The sequence below is a fragment of the Petaurus breviceps genome, unplaced genomic scaffold (genome assembly GCF_028583685.1).
Source record: "Petaurus breviceps papuanus isolate PSGF00001 unplaced genomic scaffold, PetGlider_PUasm1.0 65, whole genome shotgun sequence".
NCBI lineage: Eukaryota > Metazoa > Chordata > Mammalia > Diprotodontia > Petauridae > Petaurus > Petaurus breviceps.
The window spans coordinates 1,385,123-1,397,759 of record NW_027186436.1 but is presented as its reverse complement, the minus strand read 5'-3'; the positions used below and the strand labels follow the sequence as shown (position 1 = coordinate 1,397,759).

Below are 12,637 nucleotides of genomic sequence, written 5' to 3'. Positions count from 1 at the left end.
TATCCTGCTTCCCTTGGTGACCTTATCAGCTTCCATGGACTTAATTATTGTCACTATGAAGATGACTTCCAACCTCACATATCCAACTGCCTTTCAGACATTTCAAACTAGATGTCCAGTAGACATCTTAAACTCCAGATGTCCAAAACAGAACTCATTTTCCCTAATTTCTTCCTACCTCCTACCTTTCCTAGTAAAGAGCAAAACCATCCTCTCAGCCTCCCAGGCTCACAGCCTCGGAGTCATCCTGGATTCCTCACCATCCCACCCTTACCACATCCAATCTGTTGCTAAAGCCTGTGGATTTCACCTTACCAAGATCTCAAGTACCTCCCCTTCTTTCCTCTGACATTGCCACCGCTCTAGTGCAGGCCCTTATCACCCCACACCTTGATTATTGCCATAATCTGCTGATGGGTCTGCCTGCCTCCAGTCTCTCCCCACTCCAATCCATCCTCTAAAAAGCCACCAAAGTCATTTTCCTAAAAAGCAGATCCTATCACATTGCCCCTTACTCAAAAACTCGAGTGATTCCCTATTACCTGTAGGATCAAATAGAAAATGCTCTGTTTGGCATTCAAAGCCCTTCATAACCTAACCCCCTCCTATCTTTCCAGTCTCCTGATAGTTTACTCTCTGACCCATAGTCTTCAAATCAGTGACATTGGCCTTCTGGACATTTGACAAACAAGATACTCCATCTCTTGGATTTTTTTTTCTCTCTCTGCCTGTCCCTCTGCTCTTCCTCCTCTGTTCCAACTTCTGAGCTCCCTGGCTTCCTTTAATCCCAATTAAAACCCCACCTTTTACAGAAAGCTTTCCCTCATCTCCTCATAATTCCAGAGCCTTCCCTCTGGGTTATGTCCTATTTATCCTGTATATAGCTTGCTTTGTATATATTTGTTTGAGTGTTGGCTTCCCCATTAGATTGTAAACTCCTTGAGGGAGGATAGACTGTCTTTTACCTCTTTTTGCATTGCCAACACTTAGCACAATACCTGGCATTTTGTAGGTGCTTAATAAATGCTTATTGATTGGTTGATTGAAAGAGATTAAGTGACCTGCCCACATTAGTGTCACACATTCAGTAAGTGTCTGAGTCATGATTCAAACTCATGTCTTTCTGACTCAAAGTCCAGCACTCTATCCAAGCCAACCGGAGGCTTCAATTTCTTTATCTCTTACCACATGACATCTCTTCAAATCCCAAGGACAACTGGCACATCCTCCTTTAGTTTTTCTTCTTCGAGCTATGCATCCCCTATTCCTTCCACTAATTCCTGTATGGCACAGTTTCCTGTCTTCCCTGATATTTTGATCTCCTTCCTTTAGCAACATTTGTCTCTCCCAAATGAAGTTTCCCAGACCTACATTCAATACTACAGTTGTGATCTAGCCAAGATAGAGGACATTGGAACTATTACTCCTTTGTTCTGAACATTCTACAACTATTAATGAAGCCTCAGAGAGCATTAATTTTGTTGACTATGATATCATGATGACTGATGCTGGCCTTGAGGTCTACAAAAAAATTCATTAGATGCTAATAATGATAAGAGCGAGTACTTATGTAATGCTTAAAGGTTTGCAAAACTCTTTACATTTGGTCTTCACAATTCTGGGAAGCCACCAGAGATAGCACAACCAGTAGATACTATTATTAATCCCCATTTTACAGATGAGGAAACTGAGGCTTAGAGAAGCTAAATTACTTGCTTAGAATCACACAGTAAGTGTCTGAGGCAATATTTGAACTCAGATCATTTTGACTCCAATTCTGGCATTCTTACTTTTCCTGACATACTAAAGTCTTCCAAAACATTTATTTTATTTACATGTAGTTTAAAACATCTGAAAGGTTACACTCACGACATTTATAAAAAGCATCTGAAAGTGAGACATGTTATCAATATGAACATACTGAAGAACCAGGCATCCTTCTCAGAAGCTTTTTAAGAGGTGGGTGAGGTAGGCAGGCCCTATGAACAGGGCAGAGCTGAAGTCACAGGGGAAAGAGAGCTGCCTCTTCCAAGATAGACATGGAGAACTCATTTCTTGACCTGCGACCTAACAGTCCACTCTGGCCTGGACTTAGTCTCTTTGAATCAATCATTGATAGGGAGGTAGAACCTAAGCAAAGAGTAGTACTGAGACCCCAAGAGGAAACAGGGAACCGAAAGCTGCCCATTCAACTCCTGAAGATTCACTTCAGAGGCCCCAACTTGGATTCTCCAGCCCCCAAAGCATTCAATGGCGTTAGAATGAGATATCGCTGCTAGAGACTTCTAACCCTGAGTCCAAAAGTCTGGAATTTAATTCCGTTTTATCCCAGGCCTCTAACCCCAGCTTGGTTTGCTTCTACAGATGGAGCCATCTTCACATTGGTGAAACAAGCCAGTTATGTCGTGAAACCCCGGCTAAGTTTCAGGACTGCTTCATAGGAGACAAAAACCACCATGTTCACAGGGAAGGCTCGACAACAGTTCAGAGCTAGTCCTTTAAACAAGACCCTCACTCCTTCTTCCTTCACACTTTGTGTGATACAGTGAATGAATCCTCGGTACCGCTGCTGGCCCAGTCCATCAGCCTGAAGACGAGACTTGATCACATCCATGGGAGTGGCCACAGCCCAGGCCAGGACACCTGCGCAGCCACCAGAGAACAGCACACCCAGGATGTCTGCAAAGGAGAGACAGAGAAGGCACTCAGCACCACAGTCATTTTACAGGGAAAGGAAGTGCTCTAGGTCAAAGCCTCCTCACCTGGACGATTACAATGACCTTCTAATTGGTCTGCCACTTTCTAGTCTTTCCCTTCTCCACTTCAGTTCCCATCTTTAGATCCCACCCCAAACCATCTGCAACCCCCAAGATCTGAGAAAGGTCCAACACATGGACTGGCCAATCAGGAGAGACCTTTTGGCCCACTCTGAGCTTAATCTACCATAATGCTTTGCACATTCTAGCATAACAGTCATACTTTGCTCTCTGAGTGAACTCAAAATTCCCCTTCCTATGTCAGCAACTACAAGGCCAGATAAAGCTGACCAGGAGCATTCTTCTGTTTATGACTACCAAGGACAAGGCGCCTTGAACCAGACACTATCTCGAATAATAGGACTTTTCTTATCTTGGTATTTTATGAACATATGCTATGTTATGTTATATCATGTCATGCTGATGATAGAAGAAACACAGATATCCTGGATCTATAATTTCAATTGACATTTTAACACTTCTCCTATCTTATTGTATTTACAATGTATCCATAACACATATGAAGACTATCATTTTAGCTAACATAGACATCCTGAGCCAGGAAGGGAGGGAAGGGTGAAAGGGAATTGCTCTGAAGATATAAGATCTCTTTTGTCTGTCCATCCTTGGGAACACTGTCTACAATGAGCTCCCATGCATATCTCTAAATGCATGTTCTGCAAGCTTCAGGAGAAATAAACATTCACATGCAGCCTAATTTTGTTTGTCTTTCTAAGAACTAGTTTAGTAATGGTTGACACAGAATTACCAAAATAATCTTCCTAAGGCACAAAGTCAACTATGTCACACTCCTCCAATCAGAAATATTCAGTGGTTTCCAACTGTATGTAAAATGAAATTCAGGTTCTTTAGCCTAGCATTTAAAGCCCTCCACACTCTGGCTGATGCCTACCTTCCCAGATTTATTTCCTAGAATCCCCCTAAATTATTCTACATTCCATCCAAACTGACCTATTTAGGTAAGTTCTATGGCCCTATGCCTTCACAGTGACTTCTCCTCCATGCCTGGAAGGCTTTCCCTCCATACTCCCACCCCTGAAATTCTCACCTCCTTCAAGGTTCAATTCAGTTACCACCTCAAAACTGAAGCCCTTCCTGAGCCTAGTGGTTACTGCTGGGTGGCATAGAGGATTGGAATCAGGAAAAGCCTGAGTTCAAATCCAGACTCAGACACCTATGACCCTGGGCAAATCATTTCACCTCTGTCTGTCTCAGTTTCTTTACCTGTAAAATGAAGTTAATAACAGCACCTGCTTCCCAGGGTTGTGGTCATGAGGAAAAAATGAGGTGAGATTTGCAATCACTTTGCAAACCTTAAAGCAAGATGTAAATGCTAGCTATTATTACTATTCTCTCAACAAGGTCAACTGCTTGAGAGCAGGGATGACTTATCTTTGTGTCACCAGAATCTAGCCCAGTGCCTAGTATTTCATAAGAGTCAGTCTTTGTCGAATGAGTGCTGGTCTTACCTGGCTGACTCTGTCCAGCTGGAGTGAGCCATTCACAGATGATGGAGTAGGAGAGGAAATAGGTGGCAAAGGAATTGCAATCTCGGAACATGAGTGCCGAGCTGCCCTTATAGAGACCTCTCAAGCCTTCTTCCTTGGCCACAGTCTTTAGACAGTGCAAGGGACCTTGGTACTTGGGTGGGGGAAGGAGATCACTGGGAGATGAAGAAGTTATCGAGGGACGCTGTTTCTGTGTCTGCAATCGGATTTTGGCCATTTCCGTAGGAGACGTCAGTGTGACCTGGGAAATCAAAGGAAAAGTTAAGAGTAAAACTACTGCTGTGTCATTGGGGTACAGTGGGAAGAATGCTGGCCTTGGAGTCCGAGGAGAACTGAGTGCAAATCCAAGATCTGACCCTTAATAGTTTACTAACCCTGAGTAAGTCACTTAACTTCTTAGTCTCAGTTTCCTCATCTGTAAGATGGTAATAAAAATACTTGCACAAAAACCCTATCTCACAATCACATACACATTCACACACACACACACACACATTTTTTAAACTATTCAATGCAGGAATTTGTTTTCCTTGATTAAGCATATTCATTACAAGAGGGTTTTTTTTTTCCTTTTTTTCTTTTTCCCAATAAGGGGAATTTATTGGCATAGAAAACAGATTTTTTTCACTAAAAAAAATAAATTTACTTTTTGAAATCTCTGTCTCACAAGGCTTTTGAGGAAAGCATTTTGTAAACTTTAAAAGCATCATAGAAATGCTTATCTTCCCCACACTGCCGGTCACATGGATGTTCTCATAATATGCCCATTTTCAATAGGATTCTCAGAGAAGTTAATTGACTTTGCCCCAGACCACGCACCAGAGACATATTTAAAGGCAGGGTCAGGGCACAAGAACAGTCTGAAGACCTCCAACCTCTCAGCTCAAGGCCTGCCTTGATATGGGCAGGTCACTCCAAAAGCAAGCACAGTGAATAGCCCCATTCTATTCCTCCACCACACCCAATTCCTCTTCTGGGAGTCACTTCCTGAAGCCCAAGCTAATGATGAAAAGCCCTGGGCTGGAAATCAATAAAACTTGGGTTAACATCCTGCTTCTTAATATCTAGATAGCTAACCTAACCTTGGGCAAATTCACTGGACGCTCTGACCCTTCAGTTTTTTCTTTAGTAAAAAAGGGAGAATACTTGTAATTTCTACTTCCCATGGGTGTCATGAAGAAACTAATTTATTAAAAACCTTTTATTCCTTGGGTGGATGAAGGATCATAGACAACATTGGAAAGGACCTTAAGGATTATCTAGCCCCACGGCTTCATTTTACAGATAAGGATATATTTGGAAAGAAATATAATATAAAAAAACCAAAATGAATCTGTTTTTTAAGTTGTTTTAACTTTAAGCTCTAGGGAAATGGGGACTGCTGTGCAAAGGTCTTATTGTGAGGTCAGAGCAAAGGGCCAAGGTCTGTCCCGGAGACCTGCCTGACTAGTTAAGAGAAGAAAAGCTATGTCTGTCTGGTTTGGTGATGAAGTGAGCCCTCTCCCCTGTGAACCAGAGCTAAGCTCCTTCTCTAATGCAGCCAGCTCAGAAACCTGTCAGTCAATCTGTCAGTCAGGGAGAGATTTCTCAATTAAAGAGACTCTGAACTGGATGGGAAGGAGAAGGAAGGAAACAAGCATTTATTAAGTTCCTACTGTGCCCCAGGTACAATGCTAAGTGCTTTACAAACGCTATCCACACAACGACCCTGGAAGGAATGTGATACCTCTTTGGAGGTTCAGGATACCACAACCCCTTACTTGCCTTTTTGGTTCTACAGAGGCCAGGCATTTCAGCCAGAGTGAGGCACCACCCAGAGTGAGGAAGATCTGAGTTTAAATCCAGCCTCAGATACTTACCAGCTGTGTGATCCTGGGCAAGTCATTTAGTCTTCATCTGCCTCAGTTTCCTCAATTGCAAAAGGGAAATAATAATAGCACCCACCTTCTAGGGCTATTGTGAGTATCAAATAAAATAAAATTTGTTTGTTTTTTGCTTTTGGAGGGAGGAGGGCAGCATAATTGGGGTTAAGTGACTTGCCCAAGGTCACACAGCTAGTACGTGTTAAGTGTCTGAGGCTGGATTTGAACTCAGGTCCTCCTGACTCCAGGGCTGGTGCTCTATTCACTGTGCCACCTAGCTGCCCCTAAGATAAAATTTGTAAAGCATTTAGAGCATTACTTGGCACAAGGTAAGTGGTTAATAGATATTTGTTTCCTTCCTTTCTTTCCTTCCTTCCTTTTTCTTTCCTTTCTTTCTTTCTTTTTTTGCTTCCTTCCTTCCTTATTTCCTGATAGGATGAGCTGGGGCAGGGGACCCTAAACCCTGGAACCTTTCACTCTTTTAAACCCTCTGCAATCTGTTTTCCAATCTTATTGTTCAATGAAACTGTTCTCTTGAAAGTTACCAAGGATTTCTTAATTACCAAGTCCTTTCATCAGTCCTTTTCCTTCTGGACCTCTTTGCAGCATATGACATTGTTCATCACCCTCTTCTTCTGCATGATCTCTCTTTTCTTCTCTGACACACTGCTCTCTCCGGCTTCTCTTCCCATCTATCTAATTGCTCCTCCTTGGTCTCCTTGACTTGCTCTTCATCCATATAATGCTTAATAATTATGTGGGTTCCCTAAGGTTCTGTCCTGGGCCCTCTTCTCTTTTCAGTCTATTTCCTCTCACTTGACAATCTCATCAGACATCATGGATTGAATTATTACCTCCTTGCAAGTGATTCCCAGATCTAGATGTCCCATCCTAGTCTCTCTCCTGAGTCCCAATTCCACAACACTAGCTGCCTTTTGGGCATATCAGACTGGATATTTTGTAAGAATCTCAAACTTGACATGTCTAAAACTGAACTTATCTTCCCCTCCCCTCCAAAAAGTCCTTTCCCTCTTCTGAACTCTCCTCTTATTGTTGAGGGCACAACCATTCTCCAATCATCCAGGCATGCAACTTCAGTGCCATCCTCAACCCCTCACTCTCACTCACTCTCAATCCCCAATCAATTCCCAAATTTTCCTGTTTTTACCTTCACAACTTCTCTCACATATGTCTTCTCTCTTCTCCACTCACATAACTCTAGTAAAGTCCCTTAGCACATGTAGAGTCTGGACAACTGCCAAAGCTTACTATTTGGTCTCCCAATCTCAAGTCTCTCCCCACTTCATTCCATTCTTCATTTAGCTGCCCAAGAGATGTTCTTAAAGTTCTGAACATGTCACTCCACTTCCTCAATAAACCAAAGTAGCTCCATGTTATTTGCAGGATAAAATAAAAATTCCTCTATTTGGCATTTAAAGCTCTTCATGATGTGTCCCCTTTCTGCCTTCCCAGTCTTCTCACACTCTTCACCCTCCACACACTTTATGATACACACACACACACACACACACACACACACACACACACACACAACCCTCCAACCCCAACCCAACCTTTGCCAACTGTCCTTCATGCCTGCAATGTTCTCCTTCACAATGCCCCAGCTCCCCTGGCTTCCTTAAAGACTCAGTTCAAATGTCACCTTCTGCAGGAGCCTTTTCCAGCCCCCCATCTATTCTGTGTATATGGAGCCTTTTCCAGCCCCCCATCTATTCTGTGTATATTTATGTATACCTAGTTGTTGACATGTATCTCTCTCATTCGAATATGAGATATATCCTTATGGCAGAGACAGTATTTTTGTATATTTCTGTATCCTAGGGCCTTTCATAAAGTAAATGCTTAGTAAATGTTTCTTGAATGATTGACTCTCAGGTCAACAAGTCTATCCCCCTACCTTTTGGCAGGATTGTATCAATTCAGCCAAAAAGATCTTCTGAATCATTTTCTTACCTCTTACTTTATGAGAATTTGTGCCTTCCTAAAGTAGAACACTAGTCCAGGAGTCAGGCAAGTGGTCAATGATCTAATCCTAACCTTATCACTAATGGAGGTGGGGAGGGGGGAGGGGAGGACCTCATATTTCCCTTCCCCGAGCCTCAGTCTTCTTACCTGTATAATGAAAGAGTAAATGAGGCTGTTCTCTAAGGCCCTTTCCAAGTCTGACATTCTACGATCCCACGACCTCATTGCTTGCTAGAAGCTACAAATACCAGTGGGATCCTTTTTTGTAGGACTCTAAAGCTTCATGGATTTATTTCTCCCACTTTACCCAGAATTCCTGAGAACAGAGGGTCAGTAGTGTCCTTCCTTACCCTGACAATGCCAGAGGCACATCCTGAAAGGGTGATGTCCATTTTGGAGGGTTTTGCATCTGTGTTGCCGTACTTGAGCTTGCAGATGTGAGAAAGGCAATGCCTGTAGGTGCCAAAGGAGACTGAGGAGACCAGAGATACTGTACACACCGGCAGGGAGAGCCCCCTGTAGAACCCAGAGAGCTGGAGCCAGGAAACCAGCATAAAGAGAAGAAAAGAGAGATTGAGAGGTCATTAGAAACAAGAATGGCATCAGTCACAGTCTAACTTTCTGGTTTGGAATTTCTAATCTTTCAGGAAGACTTCTCTGATTTTACTTAGCCCCCTGGGACCTTTTCTTTGGCTAACCTCTAAGAGTATTTAATGTCTGTACCTGACACATCAGTTCTTATTCTTATTAACCAATCAATAAAAACATTTGTTAAGCACCTGCGGTGTACCAGGCACTATGCTAAGCACTGGGGATACAAAAAGAGACAGAAGACAGTCCCTACTCTCAAGGAGCTTACAATCTAGCGGGGGAGATACCATACCATACCATGCTATTTCTTATTGTTCTGGTTTTCCTTTGAGTCAATGTGTCCTCATAGCTGACTTCCTGAGGACAGGCACCAAATGTCTTTCTCCTGCCTCCTCCACAGGTTAGCCTAGCACAAGGCCCCAGCACACAGTAAGTGCTTCATGAGATAACTCAATAGAAGGAATAATGGAAGACAAAGCTGGAGTGTGGTACAAAGAGCCTGAGAGTTATTACTGTAGGGACAGGGACTGGACCTCTGATTTTGTTGGCACAGCGAACTTCCAGGGGAGAAAGCTGGTTTGCTTATTTTTTTTTTTTAAGCAATCGAGGTTAAGTAACTTGCTCAAGGTTACACGGACAGTTATTTCTGGGTGTGGTGCTGAGTGTCTGAGCCCGGGAACCGATCTCCAGGTCGTCCCAACACTGGAGCCGGTGCTCTTACTCACTGTGCTACCTGGCCGCCCCTACTGGTTTGCTTATTAATCCCCCATTAAATTATAAACTCCTTAGGGGCAGGGAATATCTTTTGCCTTTTTCTATATCCCCAGTATTTAGCTCAGTGCCGGTCACATTGTAGGTGCTTAGTAAATATTTATTGAATGAATGATTAAAAGTAACTTTGCAATAGGATCCACAGCTCCTCCTATAGCATTCAGCTCTGGGCCTTAACCACAGTCTGTGCTCTAGAAATGCAGGTGATCCAAATGAAGGGAAGAATACAGGCTTCATTACATAATAAGTGCTCATTAGTGGAACTGCTGATGTAGAGGGTGAACGACTCCTCCTGCTGCCTCCGTCAGCAATGCTGTGGACAGTAAGCGCTCCTTTGATTGAGACATTGGATGGGGTCATGGATAAGGCTCTAAACTCTACAGCTCTCTGAAATTAATTTGTTTTAGAGAGATAGCACAGCTGACTGGTTAGAGTACTGGGCTTGGACTCAGGAACACCTGAGTCTGAATCCCATCTTAGGCACTTATTGGTTTTTTTACCTTGAGCTCTCTGGGCCTCGGTTTCTCCATCTGCAAAATGGGAATAAGGGCATACAGGGCTCTCCTGAGGATCACATGGAATAATATATTTAATTTGTTGTTGCTTAGTCACATCCAACTCTTTGTGACCCCACGGATTATTACATGCCAATACTGTCCTTGGGGTTTTCTTTTTTTTTTTTTGAAGGGCAATTGGGGTTAAGTGACTTGCCCAAGGACACAAGGCTGGTTTTTGTGTTAAGTGTCTGAGGCCTAATTTGAACTCAGGTCCTCCTGACTCCAGGGCCAGTGCTCTATTCACTGTGCCACCTAGCCGTCCCCCTTGGGGTTTTTTTTGGAAAAGATTCTGGAGTGGTTTGTCATTTCCTTCTCCAGTGGATTAAGACAGATAGAGGTTAAGTATTGGCCAGGGACACAGCTAGTAAGTGTCTGAGGTTGGATTTGAACCCAGGTCTTCCTGACACCAGGTCCAGTACTCTGTCCACTGAACCATCTCACTGTCACTGCTATTATTATTCATCTCAGAAGGAAAAATCTTGTCTTCAATGCTTTCCCATCCAAACCTAATTCATTTGAATTTTAAAATGAGCTTGGCAAACTACCCTTTGGTCAAGAGATGGAGGAGGTTAGAACAGCATCCTTCTCAAATGATACTGATGTTTGCCCTCTGTCTGAAACAAACTCCTAAATGAAATGTTTACACTAAGCACGGGCATAGACTTACCTTTTCTGCTTTGTATAGTTCTCTAATACAGTTCCAGATGCTGGTATACTTCTTTTCAGTTTGGATTCTGACCTGTAAAGAAGGAAATGATTTAGAGCTCAGCCAGACCCAAGGAAGCAAATACAAGGATTCTCGGAACTTGAGGGGCCACCCCATGGTACTCTGTAAGTTCTGTTTCTAAATCAGTGAAATCAGGAGAAGAAGCATAGAGGGTAAGGGAATTATAGAGCTGCCAGAGATTTTAGGATAGAAGAAAGGCAAGAATGTGAGGAGAGCATCATGGAAAAGCCTAGAAGTTCTGGATAGTGAAACGACATTTCATCAACTAGATAAAATGAGATAACATACGTAAAGTGCTTTGAAAATCATTAAGGACTATAAAATGCTAGCTGTCATTATGATGAGTGTTATTGTAACCCACAAATAGGGGGTGTGAAAGAACTAGTACTTCTTCAATTCAATTTTATTATGTTTTCAATTCTAACTTCTGAGAAAGTAATTTTCAAAGGTTAGAAATTTTCACTGTTCCCAGCCAGATCTGGTATATTATATGTAGATCTGAGTGATACATTTAATTGATGACATTATCAAAACAGAACATGTCCAGAGGGCAGCCACCTCTGTGAGGGGACAGGAAACCATGTCTTCTTAGCACTGGTTGACAGAACTGGAGATGGAGGCAGGACTGCCAATAGAGCTCTGGACAGTCGGGAAGACCTAGGTTTAAATTCCACCCTGGGCTTATCACTTACCTGATCTGGGCCTCAGTTTCCTCATTTGTCAAATAAGAGACTTGGGCTGAATGACCTCTAAGGTCCCTTCCAGCTCTAAGTCTATAATCCTGTGTTTAGCCTAGAGAAATGTTGACTTATACTGTCTTCAACTATGTGAAAGACAAAGTAGGAAAGAGAATGGACTGATTCTGATTATTTCAAGAAGTCATAGCTAGGGACAATGAATAAAAATTACAAGAAGGTTGACTTCAGTTCAATAGAAGGAAGAACCCACAATAATCACAATAATAGACCTTCCAATTGCTGGAAATGCTCAAGTCGAGACTGAATGAATGACTCTTGGGGAGAGGGAAAAGAGTGAGGGGCAAGTGAACCCTCTGACATTCTGAAGGCCCATCTAGCTGAGATTCTATAATTTTATAAATTGGTTTAGGGTGGTTTAGATTGTCAAAAGGGACTAGTCTGAACAAGTGAATAAAAACTAATGTTAGAAACTAAAAGCAGGTGACAGAGTACTGTGAAGATCAAACTGGAAAGAGTGCTAGGGTCCCTCTGAAGTACTAAAATGTAACACCCCCATTGGATCATTCTCAATGAAATAGTCACTCTCACAGGTTAGAAAACCAGAGGAAGGCTTCTACCTTAGGCTCTAGAGGTAACCCTGGTGAGATGTACTATAGTTTACAAGACCCCATTGGTGTGTTTCTTTTTAAACAGTCAGTCAAGTGACACACTTAGTAAATAGAAAAGATCTCAGAAATATGGCCTTGAAACTCAACTCTAATCTTTATTATTTGAGGGATGTTCAAACCACTTTACCTCTGTGGGCCTCAGTTTTTTTCCTCTATAAAAAGAAGGGATAGAATTTGATGATCTCTAAGGTCCTTTCCAACTCTAAATCCTACAATCCTATGCCAATAAGCTAAGTTAGTAAATGACACGACTATTACTGAAACAAATGTGTTGAAGAGAGAGAAGTAAAGAAGAAAGGGCAATGGAACGCAGATTCTGGGCAACTGCAGGGCAAGAATCAAAATACCTTCACTGTGTCCAGGGGATAACCCACAGCAACGCCACAGATACCTGAAAGAAAAATAAATTTTGCAGATGAATGGCACATCATTCCTTAGCCTATTAACTCTCTTAGAAGAATTAATTAGGGGCGGCTAGGTGGCACAGTGAGT

The 12,637-nt window shown here is 42.4% G+C and overlaps 1 protein-coding gene across 3 annotated transcripts; it reads right to left on the bottom strand.

Moving 5' to 3' along the window:
- Positions 1-2,292: 2,292 nt before the first annotated feature.
- Positions 2,293-8,630, bottom strand: LOC138173811 (solute carrier family 25 member 47-like). 3 transcript variants are annotated; one of them, XM_069103900.1, is made up of 3 exons: positions 8,484-8,630; positions 4,247-4,526; positions 2,293-2,679 (listed from the first exon to the last, which is right to left on the bottom strand). In XM_069103900.1, exons 1-3 carry the CDS (start codon positions 8,523-8,525, stop codon positions 2,399-2,401), a joined length of 603 nt encoding a protein of 200 aa, XP_068960001.1. In that variant the 5' UTR covers positions 8,526-8,630; the 3' UTR covers positions 2,293-2,398. The 3 variants fall into 3 exon arrangements, with proteins under 3 accessions (XP_068960001.1, XP_068960003.1, XP_068960002.1); XM_069103902.1 differs by lacking the exon at positions 8,484-8,630 and adding an exon at positions 4,932-5,185; XM_069103901.1 differs by lacking the exon at positions 8,484-8,630 and adding an exon at positions 5,105-5,185.
- Between the last annotated feature and the right edge of the window lie 4,007 nt (positions 8,631-12,637).

What these genes read in the sequence shown, in the direction of transcription:
- LOC138173811 (XM_069103900.1), bottom strand. Translation starts at nt 8,525, where the DNA reads ATGGACATCACCCTTTCAGGATGTGCCTCTGGCATTGTCAGG. An exon ending in GTGCCTCTGGCATTGTCAGG is followed by an intron (nt 4,527 to 8,483) that starts GTAAGGAAGGAC and finishes TTGATTTCCCAG; the next exon opens with GTCACACTGACGTCTCCTAC. An exon ending in AGCTGGACAGAGTCAGCCAG is followed by an intron (nt 2,680 to 4,246) that starts GTAAGACCAGCA and finishes TCTCCTTTGCAG; the next exon opens with ACATCCTGGGTGTGCTGTTC.